This window comes from Arvicanthis niloticus, chromosome 10, assembly GCF_011762505.2.
Source record: "Arvicanthis niloticus isolate mArvNil1 chromosome 10, mArvNil1.pat.X, whole genome shotgun sequence".
NCBI lineage: Eukaryota > Metazoa > Chordata > Mammalia > Rodentia > Muridae > Arvicanthis > Arvicanthis niloticus.
In genome coordinates this window covers 41741367-41766622 of record NC_047667.1, presented here as the reverse complement: position 1 = coordinate 41766622, position 25256 = coordinate 41741367, and the positions used below count along the sequence as shown (strand labels likewise).

The following is a 25256-nucleotide window of genomic DNA, read 5'->3' as shown; positions in this document are numbered from 1 at the left end:
GTAAACCAAATGTGACCAACAGACTGATGAGGAGGTGATATGTATATGTATACATGTAATAATGTATACATATAATACACACACACACACATACATATATATATTCTTACAAAGGAAGGTAGTCCTGGAATACATTATGACATGGATGAACCTTGAAGCTGTCATGCTGAGTGACATAAAGAAGACAGCATGACAATAGCTGTATAATTTCACTCACATCATGTACTTGCCATGAGTGCAAGTGGAAAATGGCTGCCAGAAGCTGGCAGGACAGGAGAGGGAGTGGTTAAGTGGGTACAGGGCCTCAGTTTTGGAAGATAAAAAAGTCCTGGGTGAGGATTATGGGTGAGGATTATATATAATACACTATATATTATACTTAGAGTATACATTAATATCTTTAATGGTACAGAGGTACCTGAAACTGTTCAAAGCTGCAAATTTTATGTTCTATATGTTTTACCACAATTAGAACCAAACTTAAGGGCTGAATCTTTTGAAGTCAGGTTTACTTGTAGACAACAAAATCTATATTTTCTTCGTTTCTCTCTTTTTAGAAATATACCTGCATATATTTTGGTAGTAATGTGTGATTGACTATAGCACGTTCTAGGCACAGAATATTTCTGTACACACCCCCAACCAAGCACCTTAAGCCCCTTTCTAGTCCATTTTCTTCCTTCCCCAGTACCTGAAAAACTACTGAACTGCTTTTCCTCCTAGACACAGCTTTTCTATTTAAATGAAATCAGAACACAGCCTTCAGACTGAGGCACAATGCTTCTGAGATGTGTCCCTGCTTGGCGCACACATCAGTATACATTCCTTTTTTAATTGCTACCCAATGCTTAGTTCTGTGGACAACCAAGTTGTATTACAATTGATTGATTTACCAGTTATGTATTGCTTGGATTGTGTGCAGCCTGGGCATTTATAGGTAGAGATGTGACCAGCAACCGTCTATTGCTAACTGCAATGGCCAGAGTGTGTATAACTCCATAAAGAACACCTCGGCTGTTTTCCAAATGCCTGTGCTCTTTTTCATTTCCAGCAGAATGCCTGATTTCCAGTTGTTCCCCGGTCTCCCATTCTTCACGTTATCATTATAGCATTATCAGGCTTTAGATGGCTGTTTGGACTTTGGGTTCAGCCCTCGAATAGGTGTAGAGTCAACAGTGGTTTGGGTTGCATCTTGTGTTTCCCTGATGATTTGAAATGTATCTTTCATGTGTGTCTTTGCTTTTTATGTCTTTCTGTATTGAAGTGACTTTTCACTACACTGGGCCATTTTTAATTAGGTTGTTTTCTTTAGTTGCAGGTGGCTTTTAGATTGCTTACAATTATAGATACTGCTGAAATACCTATACTTTGGGTACTTGTATGTAAAACATTGTATATAAACATTATATAAGAAACATTTTACCTAAAACTTGTCTTCATTTTGAAATGTGTACTTCAAATAATCTGAAACTATTGAGTCAAAGAGAGTAGACACTTTCAGCATCCTTCCTTAAGTGTGTATTGTCCCATATTTTGCCAAGTGATAGTACCAGTTTATTAACCTTCCAATAGTAGCAATAGGGTGGACATGCCAGTTATTAATTTGAATTTCTTTGGCTATGGGAAATTAAAAAGGTAACCACTAAACAGTCTTTATGTGAATTTTCTACATCTTGCCCTTTTAGATATTATATTGACACAAAAGAGGGTTGGAGAGATGGCTCAGTGGGAAAGACCATTTGCTGCTCTAGTAGAGACTTGGGTTCAGTTCCCAACACTCACATGGTAGCTCATAGCTATCTGTAACTCTAGTTCCCTGGGCATCAGATGCCTCTTCTGACCACTGTGGTCATCACACGTGCATGTGATACACTTACATATATGTAACAAGCATGTACATAAAATAAAAATAAACAAATAAATCTTTAGAGAAATTACAACGATGCAGAAACTTGCCACGGCTCTCTATCTACAGGGTCACCTGCAGAGTATGTGAGGTTTAGTCTTAGGGCTGCCGGTTACACCATTTTCATTTTTTTCATAAAATATTAATTGGGCTCAGCCTGGTTTCTTTCATGCTCAGAGGTCATGGCTAATTTGCATAGCTGGCAAGGTAAAAATACTTTCGGAGCAGAAGGGAGAAAGCTTTGTCACTTGTTTAAACTTGGACACCGGTGCCAAGACTTCTACAAGGGGCAGCAGTTTCTTTGTCTAGACTCCATGATTAATGAATGCCCTGTATCATTAGAGCCCTCTCTCAGAAAATGGCCACAGCACTTAGTTGTGCGCCTACCTAACCTGTGGATTTCGCTAACAGCTCAGCACTTTATTTATCCACACTGAAAACACAATTAAAGCCACTTACGCTGTTTGTGCTAACATGCCACCATCAAATAGACGTGTGTTGCAAGCGGTTCCTGTATAGAGACACAATTCTTGTTAATTATTAAAATCGCTGCTATTTTTATTATATTTCAAAAAGGTGGTATGGGATGGGATATGACTCAGAACTGCTTGAATGAATTTTGGTTTAATGACTCTTAAAAGTAAAAAGCATTTTGTTTTCTCTGACAAAAGGCTCTAGTTCATTTGGGGTTTTACAGACAGTTGGCATTTTATAGTAGGTTTATGGCCACCTCTTCATCAAACCTGTAATTATGGGCTTGGCTTGTCTGCAACCATGAGAAATTTTATCTAGTTTTCTTTTCCCCAAATACTTGTCATACTGGAAGAAAAATGGCACATACCTGCCCTGCAGATCAAGCTCCCACACATCGTAAGGAAAGCCAGGAACAAAGAACAACGGACAAACACATTTTTCTAAAATGTATGGATCTAGGATTTGTCATAAAGATTCATTGATTTGAGACAGTTTTATGAATTCAAATAGATTCTTTAAGCCAAGTATTTCCCATATGGGGGAAGAAAAAAAAAAAAAAAAGAACAGCATATCTCACAGTATTGTGAGAAGGTAGACTTCTTCTTCTTCTTTTTTTTTTTAAAGCATGTTTCCCTCTACCTTGAAAGATTCCTTGGGTCAGCATGTGAAATGGGGGTAGTGGCACCTGTCTGGGCGAGGGTCATGTGAACCAGGAAACTGCTTTATGGTCTTCAGCTGGCCTTGTCACCAGTGCCTGCATGACAGTGACAGAGTCCCCCCACTTCCTATGCAATGTTGACTTTCCTGGGGGGAAGGAGGAGGGTTGATGTTTTGAGAAGAGGACTTCCTGACATTCCTTGAGGTCATGAATGAATACAAGTCTCGAGTCTCTTGACTGTTGAAGAGAGAGCATCATTTCTGTGTCTAAGGAATCCAGCCATTTAGTAAGGCATCAAGACAAAAGCATGCATGCTCTGTAACTGGTGTATTAACTCCATGCCAGGACATGGTTCTGTGTTTTCCTTTGTTGTCTTCTATATCTCATGACTCTTGTAGCTTTGGCCAAACCAGTTATACCAACTTTGACTTTGCTTTCTTCCCCAGGTGATATTATCCAGACAGAAAAGATGGGCAGTTATTGTGATGCCATTGTGATGGGAACCTGCCTTGGACTGTTCTGAGCAGGAAAGGCATGTCTTACAGAACTTTCATGTTACAGAAAGACCAGGAAATATCAGGGACCCTATAAACTGCAAGCACAAGCTCAATTCCTGCAGAAATCTGTTTGTTTTCTTTTCTTCTCTCCTCTTCAGGATCAGCTGTGTTCTCTCTCACTGTGACTCTCTGTTATTGAGATCACGGCTGACTACAGCTCTCAGCCTTTTGTTTTATATGGCTTCAGTTGCTGCAGAAGTGACAGCAGAGCTCTATTGCCCAGGTCTAAATATCCCAGGGAAGGAACTGCTTGTTCCTCAACCTACCGCAGCTAGCAATATTACATGAGAATGTTACAGTCGGAGGAAGACCTGCAGGGGAATGTGGGTAAAGGAGAAGGTTCTGGCAATGCAGCAGCAGGTGGCCACACTCATGGGCTGTGTCAGGTTACATAGCTAGTCCCTGGAATCTGATGTTGGAGTTCACTAGTAAATGCTAGCAGAGCCAGTGTTGGAAACTTGGCTGCCACAGGGACTGTTATTAGCCAAGCTTCTGTCCTTGGTTGGGTGCTGCTCTGTGCCTGGTTAGCCATCTCACAAATGTTCGTACCAGATCTGGAGGGGACCCTGGTGACAGAAAGTATGTAGGTGGAGGATCAGCAGAATTCTCTTGCCACCACTAGAAAGACAACCCAAAGAGCTTGTATTTATATTAGTGAGATCTTATATTGTGGAATTCCCCTCTGCAGCTGTTCTCCTTCATTGTCAGCTTTCTGAAGCACAGTTCTGGTCACCTCTATATGATGTTGCAGTCACTGGGTACCACAAGGCTCTGCAGAGAGGCAGCTCTGTAGTCACCCTAGAGAGCTGTTATCACATATGTATACCTTTGGGGCATGTTCTAGCTATTAGTCACTATCTTTCGTAGCTACCAAAAGTACCAGAGTTAGATTTCAAATGTATATGTTTGAGTCTCAATTTGATCATTGACTATTGCAGCGGCCTTGGTCTAGGCAGTTTCTCTCTCTGAGTACTAACTCTCAGACGTAGGCAGTAGGGATAATGGCACCCATATGGGTGATGTTGGTGTGAACTGTGAAGCAATGAGACAACTTTCTTTCTGTTTCTATCATCCTTTCTGGCACCTGCATACCAATTAGGGTCTCTCTTCTTCTTTTGGTATTTTCATTTTCTGGGTCTGAGTGAATACTTTATCCCCTAGAATACAGAACCCAGGGCCATTGGTAGGACCTTGATTCCTATTTCCCTTATGATAAGTTAGACAAATATAAGTATTTTCTAGCATTGGAGAATGCCCCTTTCAAAATGGCTCTACCTTGTAGTACCCCACAGGATGTATTTAGGTCATTTTAAAGGCATTTAAAGGTAATGGGGCATTTCCCCCCCATCTAACTTAATGGTCCTTCAGAGTTAAAATTTAGGGATGGGATTACGCAATCAACTTCTCGTTTCTGATTGGCCGAACTATGTGTTTTCTCCCCATGGGCCTTGTGAAAAACAGATACCACTCACTGCCTTTGGCTAGCTATGAGGACTTTCTCAGGCTCATGGGGGTTGTCGGTCAAAGTTCTTGCTGTTCACTGGTTCTCTTCCAGGGGTGACTTTGTTTCCCAGTAGACATTTGACAATATCTGGAAACATTTTGTCATGGCTGGTGGAAGGTGGGACAGTACAGGTAGTTAATGGCTAAAGGCCAAGGATGCTGCTAAATGTCCTACAGTGCAAAGGTCAGCTGTTCACAACCAAGAGCAAGCTGTCCCCAGATGTCAGCACAGCCTTTTCTGTGTGATGTGGTTCTGACTGTTGAGCTTTCTTTTGATGGACAAGGAAAGGGTTTTTGCCCACACTTTTCTTTTTCATCAGAGGTGTATTTTAGTATTACCCACTACATTCCTTTGAAATTTAACCAGGGAGTCACATTTTCTATTCCACAAGTGTTTTTCCTCTATTGTTAAAGTCAGAGGCACTTGTTCCCCTTGTAAATGGCATAGTCTTTCCTTAATAGAAAGGGCAAGCTGACCCTACCTGGCTTCCTATCCTCCTAAGAAATGTTAGGCCCTCTTGGCTATAACTTATAATCTGTGGAACAGATCATGGAATAGAAAACAAAACAAAACAAAAAAAACCCCAAAAAACCAAAGAACAGAAAAACAAACCAGAAACAGATACCATTCTGTGATGATGGTTTCTCTCTCTCTCTCTCTCTCTCTCTCTCTCTCTCTCTCTCTCTCTCTCTCTCAATCTCTGTGTGTGTGTGTGTGTGTGTGTGTGTGTGTGTGTGTCTGTGCTTTGTCTTTCATACTACCTATTTTATTTCAGGGACCTAAACAAGGAAGAAGTTTTGTTTTGTTTTGTTTTTTGTTTTCTGTAATGCTGTGTCTCCAGTTCTTGGAACACAGCAATAAAGACTTTCAATACAAACTATTTTTTGATTAGGAGAAACATCAAGAGGTTCATGGCTATGTTAAATCAGCCACTCACATTGGTCTATCTGCCCTTTTCAGAGCAGTATGCTGAGAAAGAATACTGTGTATGTGTGTGGTGGGGGGTTGGGAGAGGTAGTTATGGCTACTGTGGGTAACTTTCACTAGAGGGTCATGAAATGAACTTGTTTGCAACCAGCATTTGAACAGAAGAAAGGAAGTATTAAAGAGAAAAAAAATTGCAAGTCTGGCACATATAGGGCAAATATTATTTTATATCCTCCTGCCCTTATTATAAAATACACTTCTACTTAGCTGTGATCAGAGGGTCTGAAAAAAAATCACAGATAGATGTACTATGCTTTTACTTTGTTGTATAACACAGGTCAGTTGAAGTCCTGAAGACTATTTTTTCCTTATAGATCAGTGGCATGAATTCTATCATCTGGCCATTCCTAAACCAATTACTGCCTATGACAATAGGTGCTTATGAAGCTTGATCTAGGTCTATCCATAACAAATCTGGAGCCCAGTGCAATACATGACCACAGAATAGCCCTCCTATCAGAGAAGAATCAGATATAGAGACCAAGTCCAAGGAGTAAAGAGAAAATGAAATACCTGCAGGCTGGAAGACTCTTTTGAACATAAAGTGGCGTCGTGATTAGCTGATATACCACTGCCACATTTAAGACTGACAGCCAAAGCTCTTGGAACATTCTGCCAGGCTTCATCCAAACCAACACATCTCATAGGGTCTTTTTTTTTTGCCTGTGATAGTTTTGAGTTCTGCAAATCATTCTCCACTCTCCCTGCCTCACCAGGTTCTAGTCACACCTCTCTGGTTTGCATATCGTAAACATGCTGATCTCCTGGGTTCCTTGCTGCTCCTTCTGTGCAGGCTTCTTCCTGTGTTGAAGGATTTCTTCCCTCCTCCTTTTTTTCTGCCCTACTCATAGGTCCCCTTTGACCTTTTTACTTACTATAATGGTATCTTATACTAAGTGTGATACGGATTCTTCCCCCCTCTTGGTCTCTGTGGGAATGCCACATTTGTGCTCAGTAGGGCTCAGATGACTACAGTATAGGTTTTGGGCTCTGAGATAGAGCTAACCCCAGTGGTATCAAAGGACTACAGCACAGCCAGTGGGATGGGGGTGGGGAAGGAGGTTGCTTATAAGGATTGTGAGTCGGGCAGTCAGATGGTTTTCTCATTCTCATCTTTCTTGGCTTCCCTGTCATATACTTTGGTCAAGTTGATTTTTTTTTTCTTTTGAATAGTTTCTATGTGAACAATTTAATAAATGAGGCTTTCTTTCTTTTTCTTTTTTTATAACAATAAAATGAAATAAATTCTCTAGAAATTGATTTCCAAATCAAATCACATTCCCATAATGTATTTAAGGGAAATGAAGAGCATAACATTACATGTAATTCAATGGATTTTTGATGGATCATAATGATTTACATGTGTGGTTAAAATGCCCTTGGTTTGGATCTCTGATTATTATATAAGTGCCACAGGCACATAGACAGATCTCCTGAGCATGAGTCTAGCTTTTCTGCTCCAGAGAGACTGTATCAATGTCTATGAGCCTTAAGTTGGGGCTTTTCTTGGGCTCTACTACTCTTCCTATTGCTAGAGAAAGGGCTTATAGTGAATAGAAACAGAAAGGCAGCTCCTGCCATAAAGGCAGCTCCTGCCATAAAGGAACTTGGCTCTAAATCAAGTTATAAGGACCCAACTACTTATCATTCATTAGACTTCTTCTTGAAGACACGTAAAGCAAGTATGTCTGGGTGTTCAATATAACAGTTTGACTTGGGAACTGAGTAGCTGAATGTTCAATGTTGAACAGTATCTGGATACTGAGCACAGTTGTAAGTAAGCTGCAGAGGCTAGTGCCACTTGACTCAAGTCACAGAGCCAGAAGGGGCATGAGAGGACCTTCTTTGTGTTTATCTCATTTTACAGATGAGGAAACAGATAATGGTCTTTCTCTACCTTATCTGCAATACTAACTTATCAGATGCTTTCATGTGTCAAGCTGTAGAAGGTACTGGTTTTAAAAATTGTTATTTATTTTCTTATTTATTTGGCTCTTATCTGCCGGTGGGGAGTCCACTCTGTGTGCACTCTTGCAAGAGTATTGTTCACCTTGGAAACACTAAAAGGTTATCCAAGTGCAGCTAGGCTGTGTTCATTGGGCCTGCTTAAAGAGAGACTCCATTTCTTCATCTTCTGCATATTCTGAGGATATAGCCCTCCTGTTCTTTGGAACCTTCCTCCATCTTCAAAACGAGCAGCATGAGACAGTACCTTGCTTCTGTTCTTCCACTGCCATCTTGTCCCTAGAGAAGTCTTCCTCTGCCATCTTCTTAGAAGTACCTTAGCATTTACAGACCATTGTATATTCCAGAACAATCCCTCCATATCAAGATATTTAACTTTGAGTAAAGCTGTTTTATTCATAGCAGATGACATTCATAGGTTCCTTAGATTAGTACCTGGCTATCCCTAGTACACCAAGCTTTCTGAATTTCTCACACTAGTCTTCTGATACTCTTTTAATTCTGTGACTTCCTGGCATGTTCTCAAAAGATGCTGGGCCTGTTTGGTGCAGATGGAATAATCAAAAAGTACTTTACCTTTAAGATAGCTAAAAATTATTTCTATTGCTTATGACCAAGAATCAATGGTAAATCAATGCTATGCAAAAAAAATTAACAAGTATTAGCTTTTAAAATTCATAACCTTCCTTACAAGGCTTAGTCTCCATTTTACATGAAGAAGATTGATATCTCAGAGTAGCAATTATGTAAGTTTGAAGGCTTGTGGTGGGATAAGAGTTGAAAGTTGATTGGAGAATCTGTGCTTCATTCCTTTCCCAAGGCAGAAGTGTAGAATGTGGACCAGAATATGAGATCTGAAACATTCTGATTTGATAGGGAAGGCAAGGGAAAGAAAAGGTAGTCCACGCAAGAGGGAGGCCGGAGAAGATGAAGCATTAAATGCAAGACACAAATTTTAAGGGAAATGCATGGTAAAAATTGGTGCCTTTATGAAGGTACAATAATAAGAAAAATGAAGAGAAATGAATGACCAATGAGTCTATCTTGGATCTTAGAATACTTCTAAATGGACCCAAACTATGGGATATGTGGACTGACCACAGTAATAATACCTTGGTTCAACTCTGCTGGACATCCAGTTTGAATTAGATCCCTTCCTGAATTCTGGTCTCCTTATAATGTGGGCTGGTTAAACACGTGACACAATTTTACTAATATTAGTCACCCTCTCATGAACAGCATGCCTTTTAAAAGTGAAAATAATTTTTTCTTATATGGACAGAAGCAAATATTTGAGTTTTAGAGCTTGGGTGGCAGGCCTTGGCCTGATGTTAAAGATACCTGGCTTCTGTCTATTTTCTAAAGAGAACTTGCAGATTTTCTGAGGGTTGGGCAACAACTAACAGTAGAGCCCTCTGCACAGTAATTTCTGGCTCCCAATTGTGTCATAATCAGCTGGAGTCATTGCTTTTAGACACTGAATGAGACTGTAATGTTCTCAAGAGTGTGTGTGTGTGTGTGTGTGTGTGTGTGTGTGTGTGTGTGTGTGTGTGTGCATGTGCATACCTATATACCTACCTACATGGTAGAACAAGATGTTCATTTCATGGTGAATGATATGTACAGTAGTAAAGAGACCCAGGTTCTACAATCACAGCATCAGTAACCTTAGATCTCCCAGTGGCTCTGCCTAGTATTTCTATGAGACAGGAGCCAAGCATTTAACACACAGGTCTTGAAGGAATTCCAGATCCAAACTTCAGCACCACCTGAGTGTAATATCGAGACTTAGCAAACGGAAATGTGGGCTGCTCTGTTGTATTAGTTACTTCTCTGATTACTATGACTCAGTACCTAACAAGAAGTAACTTAAGGAAGAAGGTTTGTTTCACCTTGCATTTTGGTCATCACGGTGGGGAAGGTATGGTGGCAGAAATGTAAGACATATGGTCATACTACATCTGTCATCAGGAAATGGGCAGAGGATAGAAAGCTGGAGTAGGCTATGAAGCACCAAACTCTGCCTCCAATGATGCTCAACCTCCTGAAGTTTCTATACCCTCCCCCAAACAATGCTACCAGCTGGGGACCAGGTGTTCAAACACTTGAGTCTATGGGGGGAGGCATGTTTCACATTCACACCTCAGCACTGTTTAATTTAAATGCCAGATTTTAGATAGATAATGAATATCCCACACATTATTAAAAAAAAAAAACTGCACTAAACTTACTTAGTTGTACTAAAAACTATTTCTGTTCTTTAAGCGAAACTCAAATTTCACTGAGCAACCTATATTTTATCTGACAATTCTAAACATAAGCCCACTGCTGCAGGGTATTTTCAGACATGGAAGTGAACAGTAGAAGATGTCTGTAAAAGGAGACTATTGACCTGCATTGACAAGGAAGCTAAGAAAATTTCCTGAGGTCAAAAAGAATCTAACACTGAAGACCTGTGGGCGACTGACCTGGGAGAGATGGCTAAGTTCTAATTGTCCAGGGCATCTCTTGCATTCTCGTTTCCTCTGCCCCTCTACAGTTGCCATGAGTAGAAAGACTTTTGCCACAGACTGAAGCAATTACTAGACTGGACTGTGTGTACTACGTGCCGTGTATATTTCTGGTCATCTGCCCTCTGCTAGGGAGGATAGGAGGAATTAAGTATATCTCTGTACAGAACTTTCCATTCTTTCAATGCTTACAAGGGAAAGGTAAATGGAAAAACTAGAGCCTCTGCTCTTGAAGCACATATATATATATATATATATATATATATATATATATATATATACACATACACATAGCTCTTGGGACAGGAGAGAGCTTAAGTTTTTATTAACTCAGGCTGAACTTATCCTTGGTGGCCTTCTTCTGATTTTGCGATATGTGTGTGTGTTGCCAAGTTTATGTGTGTAAATACTGCAGCAGACACTGCCTGCCATTAAGGCAATCTTATAGTCATGGGAAAGGTACATAGAGGCTTCTGATGGTTCTGAAGGGGATCAAGGTAACTCATTTGGTGGTTTGTGGCCTTGAGATGAAAGGAATCAAATTCATTAATGTGTCCAGAGACAGAACATGGTGACTCTGGGCAATACACTAGAATAGTGTTGCTGAGAAGTGCTACGTCAACGTCACACAGCATCAAGGCACAACAACAGGACAAGGAGAGATAAATTGCTTTTTTTTTTTTTTTTTTTTTTTTTCATTTAACTCTTTCTTAGCCGGGTTTCCTCACAGAAATGAAATGTAGACAACAGTCTTGTTAGGTGATTTTTAATGATTTAATCATTAAAAACATTTGAAAATGCTAGCATCTCTGTCATGAGTCCATATTCTTCTATGTGACTGCTTCCATTGGACTGAGTGTCAAGAACCATTTCCTTCTTCTCCTCCCTGCTATCTGCCTGCATTAGACTTGATAGAGCTTTGCTGAGCGGTATACACAGCAACACTTCGTTTTTACTGGGGAGGAAGCTTTTGGCCTTTGTATCTTCATCTCCTTTTTGCTCCCTCCCTCTATCATGCCTATGGAGGACATCCTCTCATGTGGAGTCCTACCCGGGTGCATAGTCTTAGGAGTGTATTACAAGGTCCTCATCAGACTTTAGATGTTGGGGGGTGGGTTTCTGGTGCACCTAGATGCTCAAACATACCTTTGACTGAATAGTATCCCAGCTTTGCTTTTCTGATCTTCTCATCAGGAAGTTCTAGGATACCTGTGGCCTCTATCAGTTATTGATCTGTGCAAATTCATTCACTTTTGTCAGTGAAGATCAGGTTTGAACCATCAAGCATCTGTTTAGTAACTGTGAGAATACATTTGAGGCTATGGAGGTGATTCTGAAGTAGACTCCATTGATGGAGATGGGAACAGGGTTTACTGAAATCCCAGAGCAGGGCTCTGTTCCTCAATTCACTTTGCCCTCTGTGACTCCCATTGCTTCTGACCTTAACACTTGCTCAGGGGAGCCAAGTTATAGCTCCTGCCCTCGAGGACTTTGTGAACAATAGAAATGAATACACAGCCAGTGGCTATGTATGTTTTAAAAGCTCTGTTGATCATCTATCTTCCTGTACTGGAAGAAAAAAGAAATTTCTAAGGAACCAAAAAGCTTGAGAACATGGGCGGTGTGAGGTCCTGCTTGGTTGTTAGGAGTGTGAGATGGATTCACTCAAGAATGCCCTTGATGGTGGGATAGTGAACATGTCATATGGCTGGCTCTGTGAGCCCCCTGTGATAAATAACACATTTCTCTGTCTTTCATGTTAGCTTTGCTTTTATAACTTTTCTGACATGCGCTTACCTGCATGCTTCCCCGATACTTGCTTTTCCATTAGCTTTTATTTCTTATTTTCCTCCTTGCCTGCATCTCCGCAGTTTTTACTATGTATCTTAGAGTCTCATTCTCCTGCCTTCCTACCACATTTTCATTGTGTATCCTTGCTCTCTTTTAACATTGTCTTCTGCCTCTGCCTCCATGTTTCAAAGCATACCTGTCATACCCAGGCCTGGGGAGGAAATTTTTACTTCCAGCAGCTCTTTGTGTGATATGAAAGAATATCAGAGTACCTAGGTATCCTAGGAAACAGAACTCTAGTTTCTGAGCAGAGCAGATTCCACACACTGTGTTTGTGAGACACCAGGAAGGAGGGAGAGTCTAGCACCTGGGCCGCACAAGAGGCCCAGTGCTGAGTCCATCCTTTGTTCAAGGGGGAAGCAGAACAATGGGCCTGTTTTCCCTCAGTCTCTATTCCTTTACTATCCTTGAAGTTTCTTTTTTTCTCTTCTTTCTTTTCTCTTTTGTCTATTTCTGCCATAGTTTTTCAGTTCTATTTTCTACATTTGTCTTTGTTCTTTTTTCCTCTTTAGAAGTTACACCATCCCCTTCCCAGTGGTCTCTTTTAACTTTGTAAGCTAAAATTTGGTGGGGGTTGAGGTCATGAAAGATGGAGGACACTTAGAAAGCTCGCCTAGGACAAGTGCTTTATGAGAGTAGGCATTTTTTTTTTATTATTATTTGAGATTTTATGAGCACAGAATTACAGGATACTTTTTAATTTGTGTGTGTGTATGTGTGTTTCTGTGTGTAGGTGCAAGCACAAGCTTTCATGGTGTTTGTGTGTGAAAGTTAGAAGACAACTTCCATGTACTGGTCCCAGGGCAAGTTCTGCTCTCTATTTGAGACAGGATGGCTGACCGTGAGCTTTCACAAATCTACCTACTTTCCACCTCCCATCTCATAGTTGCTGGGCTCACAGGTGTGCTTCACCATGCCTGGCTTTTTAATGTGAGTTCTGGGGACAGGCAGTGCAAGTATTTTATATACTGAGCCATCTCCCCCAGTCTAAAGTCTAATAAAGTCTTAAAGATGAAAGCAATCTCCACTACCCATTCCAGTAACATAATCCAGTGTGAACTTCCTCTCTGTGTCCTAACATGAGCTGTGCAGCACTACGTGTTTGGATACGACTAACGTTGGAAGTGTCCTACACTGAGACAGCTTGTCAGGTGCCATGGCTGTGTGTTCATAGCCGTCTCTGTGATCATGTCATCCTGGATTCGAATGCTCAGTACCTGTTGACCTTGCATCTGTTTCCTAGAGCCATGGGGCCTTTCATATGGTTCGCTTTGCCTACATTTGAAATCTTGCAGGGAGGTTGCCCAAAAAACTATCCACTTAATACAAATTTCTCAAGCTCTAGCTGCTTTGTTTGTTTGTCTGTTTGTTTTGGTTGATTTGTTTGTTTGTTTTTTATCTATAAACTAGAGAAGTATAATGGCCTAGTTTTAGATATAAAATGACACTGTGTTAAGTCGGCCATTCTTGCTACTATGAAGTTTTCCAGATGACTCATTTCCCAGTGCTTCCGAACTGAGGGGCTAATCTTGGAGAGGCTGTAAGGGATAAAAAGTATTATCTCACAAAACGAAGAATAAGCCAGCAAAATTTAAATCAATATTATTGATCTTTATGTCAGAGACAATGTCAATTATGTACTTTATACTTGCCAGTACCATTTTTTTTGAGATAGTATCTCACTGAGTAGCCCATTCTGGCCTTGAACTTGCAATTCTTTGGCTCAGCTCTGTTAAGTGTAGTCATTATAGGCATGCATTACCATGCCTGGCCCAGGACGTTCTTCATCTTTAACACAGTGTCATTTTATATCTAAAACTAGGCCATTGTACTTCTCCAGTTTATAGATAAAAAACAAACAAATCAACCAAAGCAAACAAACAAACAGACAAAGCAGCTAGAGCTTGAGAAATTTGTATTAAGTTGATAGTTTTTTGGGCCAGGACTTAAACTAGCTTGTCTAACACTTAAGTTTCTGCTTCACCACTCACAAATCCTTTGTCCTGTCCTATGTGCCTTTGTCCCCACAAAGTAGCTGCTTTATCCTTGGGTTTTATGAAATGCATTGTCTCCTTAATACTTGCTAGATACAGTCTAATAGGATTCTTGTGGATGTGTAGATGTGTGTGTGTGTGTGTGTGTGTGTGTGTGTGTGTGTGTGAGTTTGTGGGTGTGACTATAGAAGGTGGAAAAATAAAAGCACAGAAGCCAGTTCAGGTCAAAGTCTGATTTGGAGGTGATTAGAAAACATATTAATAATGTATAATGACCACGGACATAGCTCCCAGTCATGAATGTCAGTATAATTTATTAATTTGCTAAGAATTCTGAGTGTCAAGGAAGAGGAGAGAGTAAGTTACTTCTTCACTGAAGTTAATCCTGACAAATTCCCTAAAGAGAAGAGGAGATAGGACTATGTGACATTGAAGTAAAAAGTGTAAGGGCCTGGTAGCAGGAAAGGAAGGGGGTGAGAAGAAAGTGAGGGACCAGGTTTGGTTCAGGTGTGGGTCTTATGCTGGAGCCCATGTGCTCTGCTCGTGATCTGGGACTAGGACTCCAGTATGATGGTAACTTTTTCTTTGCAAAGTGAAATCCAGATGGCTATATTTAATTCCACTTAACACCACTGGTGATTCACTCAGACTCAGGTGCGCCCACATACAGCTGGCACTAGCTTTGTGTACTTTCCAGGCAGAGGCTGCTATAGCCCAAACTCCCCATGAAACAGGAGGGGACAGACAGACTGAGATAACCTTGAGTCTTTTGTGTCTCTCTATCCACAGCATCCTGGCCACTGCGGGAACCCACTTCAACACCCACGTGGACCTGCGAACCCTCCGGGCTGTGCGTGTCCTGAGGCCCTTAAAGCTTGTATCAGGAATACCTAGTGAGCACCTACTTTCTTCTTTCTGATTGGCTAGTATCTTCAATTGGATCCAGGGTTTAAGACAACGTTGGGCAGAGGAGAAAGGGTTCTTGGAGGGAAGCCCTGGACTTGCAGCAATCACATAGCAGTGTGCTTCTAGATTTAACATTTTCTCATATTTAAATAATAATAGAAGATAAAAACAGGAAAGGAAAATAAAGGAAAAGTAAATGAAGACCATTCCTATTGCATCACTCTGAAATAAATGCTAATTGGATGTATTTTTCATTTATTTCCCCTATACATTCTAACATAATTGTGATCATTACATACATGTAGTGCTATCTACTGCAATAAGTGTTTCAGTTTCCTAAGGGTAAAAATTCTATGTATTGTCAGAGGTTATCAGTTTGTTGATCAGTACTGTACTCCTCTCCTAGTAGGTGGAGGGTGGGATCTGAGAAAGAGTAATAGGAAGGGTTAAGTTGTCCCTGTTTTGTAGGGTTTATCCACTGGCAGGGACTTTAGACTGAGTATGAAACACAGTCTAATGAATTGAATCTGTGAAAGGAATCTATATGTTATCACGGAGGAAACGGAGGATGATGTGTAGGTCAGGGAGTGGTGAGAAGGATACAGGAGAAGGGATATAGATGATGTCAGCCTTCTGTTTGACTTGTCTTGGTTACCTATCATCTCAGGATTAGTGGTTCAGTTTTTGATGGAAGAGTAGGAGAGAGTAAAAGAGCCCACCTTGTCAGGAGGCAATGAACGAGGTCTTTGCTTCACTCCTGCCTCTCTCTCTAGGCCTGCAGATTGTGCTGAAGTCCATCATGAAGGCCATGGTGCCTCTTCTGCAGATTGGCCTTCTGCTCTTCTTTGCCATCCTTATGTTTGCCATCATTGGCTTGGAGTTCTACAGTGGCAAGTTGCATCGAGCATGCTTCATGAACAATTCAGGTAAGGTCATGATTTTCTGTCCTCTGTTCTCCCAGTGCTCTTCCCTTTGGTCATGAGCATACATTCAGGGCATTTGGAGCTTTGCTGAAAAAGCACACTTTATCTCAACTCTAGGATTACAATCAGAAACTTCCTAGTTTGTGGCTTTTGGAGGTATAACCAGCTTAAAGATCTATTTGAAAGTTATATTGCAAAACATGTTGCCTTGTATATAGTCAGAAAGGTTCAGATAGGTGGTCTCAGATCCTCTATCCATAATAGAGGGCTTTTAGAATGCATGCCAAAAGCCATTCTGAATAAATACTCTACAGAACATATCTTTGATCCATAGACTAGTGGGACCCTGGAGACCAGAATCAGATGGATGTCCTGATGGATCTGCACAGAGAGCTCCCCTTGTGTTCCATCTCACATTTGTGAGAGAACTGAGGGGGCTTTTTTAGGTTGGCTTGTCAATTGTGCCTTGGAAATTGTGGGATACATGAAACCCAAATTCCCATATGTTTGTATCTTATTTGTTCATCACCTGCTAAGTATACTCTAGTATGACAGTCAAGGAGGAGGCTAAAAGAAATAAAGAATAAGTTAAAGAGTCCTACATAAGTACCATGTTTTTATGAAAAGGATCTCCAAATGATTTTTATTTTACCTTTAGTTTAAATTAAAAAATAATGTATTCCTAAAAATCAAAGAGTTAAGAAAATAAAGCAGCCAGGTGTTTACAACTCTCCTGGAGAAACTCGGGGAGAATCAAGGTTCATCCCAATTCCCAGGGTTTGGAAAATGAGTAAGATTTTGCCATTACCTCAGGGTCTTCTGTGTGAACCAGCCCTGGGAATTTCTGTGGCAGTGCAGGCCAAAGTAGAGCTTCAGGCCTGAAGAAGATAGAGAGTTCTTTAGAAGTATTTTGAGTTGCATGTAGATATGAATTGAGGGGTGTAGAGAGCCCAAAGTGGGAGAGGGTCTGAGGCAAGAAAGGCAAGCATCTGGCTATGGTAGGAGAATTGCTTACTTATGGCATCCTAGGATCATTTCCGGTTCATGCTAAGCACTGCATGGTTTGTCTCCCACTCTCCAAATATCTCTGCAGGTATTCTAGAAGGATTTGATCCTCCTCACCCATGTGGTGTGCAGGGCTGCCCCGCTGGTTATGAGTGTAAGGACTGGATTGGACCCAATGATGGAATCACCCAGTTTGACAACATTCTTTTTGCTGTGCTGACTGTCTTCCAATGCATCACTATGGAAGGGTGGACCACTGTGCTGTACAATGTGAGTGAGCTGGTGGATGTCATGTGGGGAGCAGGGTGGTACTGTTTTGGTTTCTCTGGAACAGAAAAGGCTAGGGAAAAGCTGGGGATGTCCATATTTAGCTTTAGAACTTAGAAGAGCCTAACAGGTTCCCACCTTCCCACCCCTTTCGGATTTTTGCTGAGTGGAAGTATGTAAGTGTCTTATTGCAATTGATAGATTGTATTCCATCGTCATTCTGTCAATAGGTGAATGAACAAGTTAAATCAGATTGCCTTGTTGTGGAAAGTTTTGGATCCACATGGTAGTGGGGCACAGTGATGCGTTCCAATAGGTGTAAAGGTCTCAGTTACTGTCCCCAAAGGGCTCACCATCAGATTGAAAAGCTGTTATAGTGTTTTTCAACCTCAGTGGCCCATTAGAGTCAGCTGGGAGCTTTAAAAATTATACTGCCTGGGCTTCACTCCAGGCCAATTAAGTAGGAATGTCTAGAGGTAAAGGCCTGTCATTGACATTTTTTTAAAGCTTCCTAGCTGATTTTAATATGCAGCCACTGTCAAGAACTACTGCATTACATGCCCAGAGAAAGCATGGTTTAATTGTGAGACTCATTAAAATGCTCTCGGAAAATTCAAGTTCCTAGGCTCCTGCCCCAGAGATTCTGACTTTGGGTAGTTGTGTATAATTGATGAGCTGTGCTTTCAGTGGAACCCTTGGTGACTCACATGGTCAGACTCGTCTGAGTTGGTACATGAGACAAAGCTGACCAGCCACCTGACAGGGTGCTAGAGATTCTAGCGAGGAGACAGAAGTCAAACAAAGTGACCATAATGTTTCTCTCTTCTACCTTCCAGAGTGTGGTTTTAATAAGTCCCCCAAGGCATGGTGTAGAGCCCAAGTTCAATCATGAGCATTGGGATGTGCATGGAATGTAAGGGGGCAGAGTGAGCAGAGCAACGGGGGACGGTGCTTGTGAAGGATTGTGTTCTCTGTGTCTTTGCCTTCAGTCCTTTGGAAGCATGATCCGACTTATGCATGTTCCTTTTACCTGGCTTTATCTCAGGATGCCCACCATTTTCTTATGTTCTCTCTCTCTCTCTCTCTCTCTCTCTCTCTCTCTCTCTCTCTCTCCCTCTCTCTCCCCCTCTCTCTCATCCCATATGTACAAAGCTAATTAAGTGAATACTGTGCGACTTACATAGAAAGCAGTCTTTGAAAGGATAAGAAAAAGGAAAAGACATGTCTTAGGAAGGGACTCAACCAAACCTGATGCCCAGAGAACAAGGATTATATGAAGCCTATACATGTAGGCAGTTAGAAACTGACTGACCATTGCAGTCAGCCCCTTTAGGTTTCAAACTATGGCTGCTACCAGCTATGGTTGTAAAATATTCTACAGCTTGTTAGGATATTGCTGGTAAGTAATTAGGCCTAATGTGGTGTGGCAGTACCTATACCAAACTCCTATAGTCAATTTTATCTTTGTCGCTATCTCCTGACTTTACAGGACAACTACTTCTATAACATTTACATTGTATTGGGCATTTTAAGTATCAGATAGGTGATTTAAAGCCATGGAAAGTTGGATACAGTTATATGCAAATACTGTGCCATATATGGGACTTGAGAAACCTCAGATTTTGGAATCCATGGAAGGTCCGGACACCTATGTTCTAAAGATGCCAGGAAATGACTAAACTAGTTTGGATCTATTCCCATACAGGATGAATAAGGTAGAACTGAGAAATTTAGCAGAAAAGAGTTGCAGGCTGTTGTGCTAACATTCCAGAGGGTAGGATAGAGGTTTCCCAAACCAGGCGATGCTCAGCAAACCCTAGGGCACTGTGATGCAGAATCCCCTGAAGACACCCTGGAATTCTTATTAGCTATGGGAGGCAGCATGGAGGAGGAGGCAAGCATGATGAGTATAGTCATTTCCCATCTGAGATGTGAAGGTTGTCTTGAGGCGATGTCACCAAGACTAGCTAGGAACCTCAGGAAATTATAGCGCTGGTCCTGCAGTGGCTGGTGTCACTTGTGGGGCTTTGAAAGTGATGAACTTCACTTAGATGTGTAGACTCACCTAAGTGATGTGATAAATGCATGGAAAGCCTAAAAGCAGAAGTGTTGCATTTGAGGATACAAGTGTGATCTGCCATTCCTCTGACCAGGGATCAGCTGGTACTGAGAGGCACAAGAGTGCAAGAGATGAGCTGCTCATCACTCCGCATTCGTTCATTTGTTGATTGATTACTTATTTCTACAACTACTGACTTTGTAGATATTCTGTATCAAGCACTATGCAGAAACACTAGAAAGATGGCAGTTGAGGCAGGGAAGGGGCACGACCCCTGCTGGCATGGTTCTCTCTTCAATTTCCCATCTCTCCAGTTATCTGTCAGTTGTAGCAATAGAGGCTACACAAAGCAACAGTGATCTAGCTCTTCCGTGGAGTTTTGCTCCATGCAGCAAGCAGGGAGGAAAAGAGGTCAATGAGACGGATCCTCTGAAACCTTTCATCACAGCAGTTCCTAGGGCCACAGACTCACACCTCTCTCTGAAGTCCAACCTATTAGTCATTGAACTGAAGCCTCCTGCTGGCCTTGATGGTTGGATCCAGGCATAGAGGAACTGGTTGAGCAATAGGGATGGTTTCTCCAAAATATCTGGCTACAAATAGGCAGAAAGAACTCTTGTGTACTCTGAAAAAATATGAGTGGCATGGGGCATATGGCCAGGCATCACTGGCAGAGGTGATAGTCATACTGAGATGGATAGATGCCTCTTGATTCAGGAGAAATCAAATACAAATGGCACTCAATTTCAGTGAGTGGAACAAAGACAAAACCTGGATTCTTCTAGAGAGCCATTAAAACTGGTCTTAGTTGGGCAAGGACCTAATTGAAGCAAGACCCAATCAGGGCTGTGTAGAGGAGTTGGGTACACCTTGTTGACTTAAGCCTCCTGTCACTGCAGAGACATGCTCCAGAAGACTGACTCTTTGGACCACTGAAAATAGGCTCACTATGGTAAAATCCCATCATAAAGGCTTTCTATTGGTTGAAATTTAACTATCTTTGAAAAAAAAGGGATAGGGAAAGGTAAAAAAATAACAGCTGAAATGATGTAGACAAACACACCTGTCAGTCCTTTCTGTGTGCTTGTTCTCCCTGACAGCCCCATTGTCAGGGCTACATGCAGACAAGCATGTAGAAAACTGGCAGAGTTTGTTTGCTTGTTTGTTTGTTTTTTAAATCTTGGAAAACCAGTGATCTTCTTGGGCTTATTGTGGATTATTCTGGCAGGTGTGTGAGTGAGGAGTTGCTTAAGAGCATGGGTTACTCGAGGCAGCTGAAAAAATCACACTGAAGCATGGGTGACAAATCATGGATGCTACATACTTGAAGCGCCCTGGCTGGCTTACAGACAACATGGTGGGCTAAACAGTGTCCCCTCCCTGGCAGTTTTTAATGAGCTTATAAGTTCAGAGAGAAAATTTGTGGATCTTTCAAGTTTTGCTTACTTTGTGAGTGTTCTGATCCCCTTCCTCAATCAAGATTTCTTTCTCATGTGATTTAAGCTTAGACTATGTGATGACAAAATGTATATGCACAAACATGATATTTATAAAGCATGGACTTAACTATGAACAGTAAATCAACTTAATATCATAAATACAAGTATGTATGTCTGGATGGTTTACACAGGAATTACTACCTCCAGTAAAACGCAGACATTAAGATGTAGATTTCCCTTTTGTATTAGTCAGGGTTCTTGACCAGAACTGATAGGATGAATATTTATGAAGGGGTTTATTAGAGTGGTTTACAGGCTGTGGTCCAGCTAATCCAGCAATGGCTGACTACCAATGGAAAGTACAAGAATCTAATAGTTGTTTAGTCCACCAGGATGAATGTCTCAGCTGGATGTCACTATACACTGGAATGCCAAAGAAGTAGGCTTTAATGTCAGTGAAGAAATAGACTTGCCAGCCAGAGCTTGGGTAAGCAGACAAAGAACAAAACCTTTCTTTTTCGATATCCTTTATATAAGCTGCCCCCAGAAGGTATGGATCTTCCTAACTCAAAAGATCCGGATTAAAGGTGGACCTTCCTGCATCAAATGATTTAATTAAGAAAAATAACTCACAAGTGTACCCAGCTGCTTGGGTTTTAGTTAATTTCATGTATAGCCAAGTTGACAACCAAGAAGAGACATCACAACTTCTGCCACTTCTCATTCTGTGATGGTTCAGTTCACCTAACTGACAAGTTTCATCAGGTAGAGCATGAAGAGAAGGGAGCTACTCTCTACCATTCTATTGTCCCTTCTTTCTAATGATACAAGACTAATTGGTCACTCAGACCAGAAAGAGAGTCATAGTTATGGGTATCACATACTAAATAAATAAATAAATAAATAAGAAGCTCTCGGGCATGAAGGTTCATTTTATCTATTTTTTCTAAAGTGTTGTTCTAGTTTTCTCTCTATTGCTGTGACAAACATAATGAGAAAAACCATGTCGTGTAGGGAAAGGATTTATTTGTCTCATACTTCTAGGTCACAGTCCATTATTGACAGAGGTTGTGGTAGTAAGTAAACTCAAGCAGGAACCTGAAATAGAAGCTACTTGCTGGATTACCTACATACCTATGCTTGGGTAGCTTTCTTATATAGCAGAGGACCAACTTCACAGGGAATGGTGCTGCCCATTGTGGACTTGGCCCTCATATAATAATTAGTAATCAAGACAATCCCCACAGACATGCCTACAGGCTAATCTGATCTGAACAGTTCTTCGATTGAGATTTCCACCTCAGATGACTCTGGGCTGTGTCAAGTTGATGATTAAAGCCAACTAGGACAATCGCAAAGGTTTTTGTCCCCTTTTTGCTGTACAGACTCTTCATAAGTGCCTTAGGTGACTTATATCACTCTGCCATTGACTACTCTTTGATTCATTTGTGGCTTCTCTCATTATCATTTTATACTGTAAGGGAATTAGTCAGGGTCCCATTGTCAGGGCTACATGGACTTTCCTCAGGCTTACTTTAGTCTCTACCAAAATTTCAATTCTGCTTGGTCCAATTCCAGCTGTATTCTTGGCTTCCTTTCCTCCTGTGGCAGAAAGAATACAAAACAGTTCAATTCTTCTGGCTGCTTCTACCTGTTTGGACTACAGCTCCCAAAGGTCTCCTCAACTCACAAACTCTCCCTGGCACATAGTAATTTAATTAATTTTATTTACCCGAAATCCGATAGGTGTTCCTTTTCGTGGCAGCCAGTCCTTTCCTTGATCAGTGCAGTTCACTCAGCAAAAGTTTCTTTGGCTTGAGTACTAAACCTTTAATCCTCTTCATGGGGACTACATGTAGCCAAGAGAATCAGCTCTTTCCTGATTCTGACCTGAGTTTCCCTCACCTTCGTTGTTCTTGTTTTATGCTGTCTGATGACTTTTGTCAGCTGTTTTCATGTTTTTAGAACTAATATTCTGATTGCCAAGCTTCTCAGGTCCCTATCTGAAGTTATTCGGGTCTCTGCTATTAATGTCCAGGTTGTCTGTCTGCCTGCCTGCCTGCCTGCCTGCCTGTCTGTCTGTCTGTCTGTCTGTGGCTGGAGTTATTTATTTTCTCACTTGCTATTGAGACAGATGTGGATGTGGAAATTCCTGGAGCTGTGCTGCTTTCTCAGATGGATAGTTTCCCTGTCTCTGTATAGGCTGCTCCCAGCCACTGTGGTGGAAGATGTCTTTGAAAGCTTTACAGGCTTTTTGGCAAAAGAGGCAATCTTGAGTCTGAGTGTCTCCTGAGAGCCTTCTTCACTGCTAAGAAAGCCTTTGGTTTATGCAGGTGGCTCTTTTTATGTGCTGCCTTCTAGCTATACAGTTAATACTTGTTAAATTTGTTAACATGTGTTTACTATCTGCCTCGTTGAGATTTTGCTCACGTGTGTGATATACAAGCATATTGAAAGAATCCCACCATATCCTAGTGCTAGTGAAAAAAAATACCATTTTCTTTTTGAAGTAATTCTGCTGTTGTGGTATCTACAGAAGATACCACAGGCTGAAGGATGAGAGACTAGGGAACTTGTCTAATCTTTGCTCAATCATCCATCCTGTATTGCATCCTCCCACATGCTTTGATGATAGGAGGACATCTGTCAAAGCTCATTTGACAGATGAGTGGCAGGAGCCCTGATCTTCTCACGGAGCTAGAATAATGAGGTACCCCATCTGCCCTAGCAGCTGACCTAGGATCATCTCGCTAACATCTGGGACCACGTCTAGCTAGTCTCATTCTTGCTCTGGAATTGACAGTTTTTCCTCACATCCCCCATCTGCCATCTCTACCTCTCTGTTTCTGTGTAAGAGCCTGTCATACAGGTGAAGCTTGAGTTCTGATACCTGTGTGTGTTCACCTGTGACTCATCTCATCAAAGGAGAGATTGATAAGTGGATCTTGCAAGCAAGTCTGCCCACTTTCCTATGAAGGCTACAAGGTAAGGTGTGCTTAGTGAGGAGCTATAACTTCCCCTTCATTGCTCCCGAGTACCCGAGAGCATATATTGTTTCCAAGTTCTTCAAGGAGGGAAAAGGAGATTGAGAGATATTGTTTATAGAACTCACAGTAAGTGTTTTTCTCTTTTCTGCCTACTCTCATAGGTATTTATGGACACATTAACTTATTATTAATTTATTGAGTATTTTGTTATATGCCAGGACTAATGTAGATGTTGGGGATATAGCAGAGTCCCTACATTTGTGGAATTTCCATTTTAAGGATATAAGTTTGGAATAGATAGTAAACATGTGGAATATATCAGATAGTGATAGATGCTGTGGGGAAAAATTTAAATGGAGAACTGGTAAAAGTGTCTTCACTTTTAAATGAAGCTGTTAGCAGGACCATTCTGAGAAGATGGCATCTGAGCAAAGACTTGAAGCTGGTAAAGAAATGAGCTAAGTGGTTTTCTTTCTTGGTTTTTCTATGTTCCACATAGCTGGAACAGCATTACAAAGATCCAGAGATGGGCATGTGCCAGTTACATTTACAGAATAGCACAGAGGCTAGCATATTGGAGTACAGTGAGTGATAGGCAAAGCCAGGGAGGAGGATATAGATCACATGAACCTGGTGACCATTGTCCACTTTTTTCACATCAGTGGGATGAAAAGCAATGGGGCAGGGTTGGAGGACAGAAGTGACATGGCCTAGATTGCATTCTAAAGATCTGGATTCTCTGCTAAGAACGGACTTTAGAGGAGCAAAGCTGGAAGTAGGAAGACAAGTTAGGATGTCAGTGAAGTGGTCTGAGGAAGCATGATGGGAACTCCCCTCAGGGAGGCAACACTATAAGAGGCAAAAGGTGGGTGGTTCTGGGTATGTGGTTGGCTAGCTTCAAGAGTAAGAGAAAGCAGAGCACTGGAGTTATCACTGGGGTAGTTAATAGTTTGAATAAAGATTAAGAATTGAGTTTGGGCGTGTTAAATTTGCCAAGCTGATTTGATGTTGTAGTAAGGTCATGATGATATTGAATAAATGGCTTCAGTGTGGAAGCTTATTCAGGAAATGTCCTTTGGGACGTTCTCAGTATATGGATGGTAGTTGAAGTTATGAGACCACAAAGAAAATGAATATAGTGTGGAGACTTGGGGGAGATTCTAGGCCTGAGTTCCAAAGGTAAAGTGTCAAGGAGAAAGTCACCAGCAAAAAGTGACTGAGAAGGAGCAGTAAGAGAGTAGGTGTCTATAGGCCAATGGAGTAG

General features: G+C 41.3%; 1 protein-coding gene across 1 annotated transcript in view; it reads left to right on the top strand.

Annotated features, from left to right (window-relative positions):
* The window catches only part of Cacna1e (calcium voltage-gated channel subunit alpha1 E), a 469992-nt gene that overhangs the window by 230418 nt on the left and 214318 nt on the right, over positions 1-25256 (top strand). Inside the window, exons 6-8 of the mRNA XM_076941358.1 lie at positions 15196-15299; positions 16086-16238; positions 17329-17510. Coding sequence (XP_076797473.1) covers positions 15196-15299; positions 16086-16238; positions 17329-17510 — 439 coding nt within the window. The remainder of the gene's footprint in view (positions 1-15195; positions 15300-16085; positions 16239-17328; positions 17511-25256) is intronic.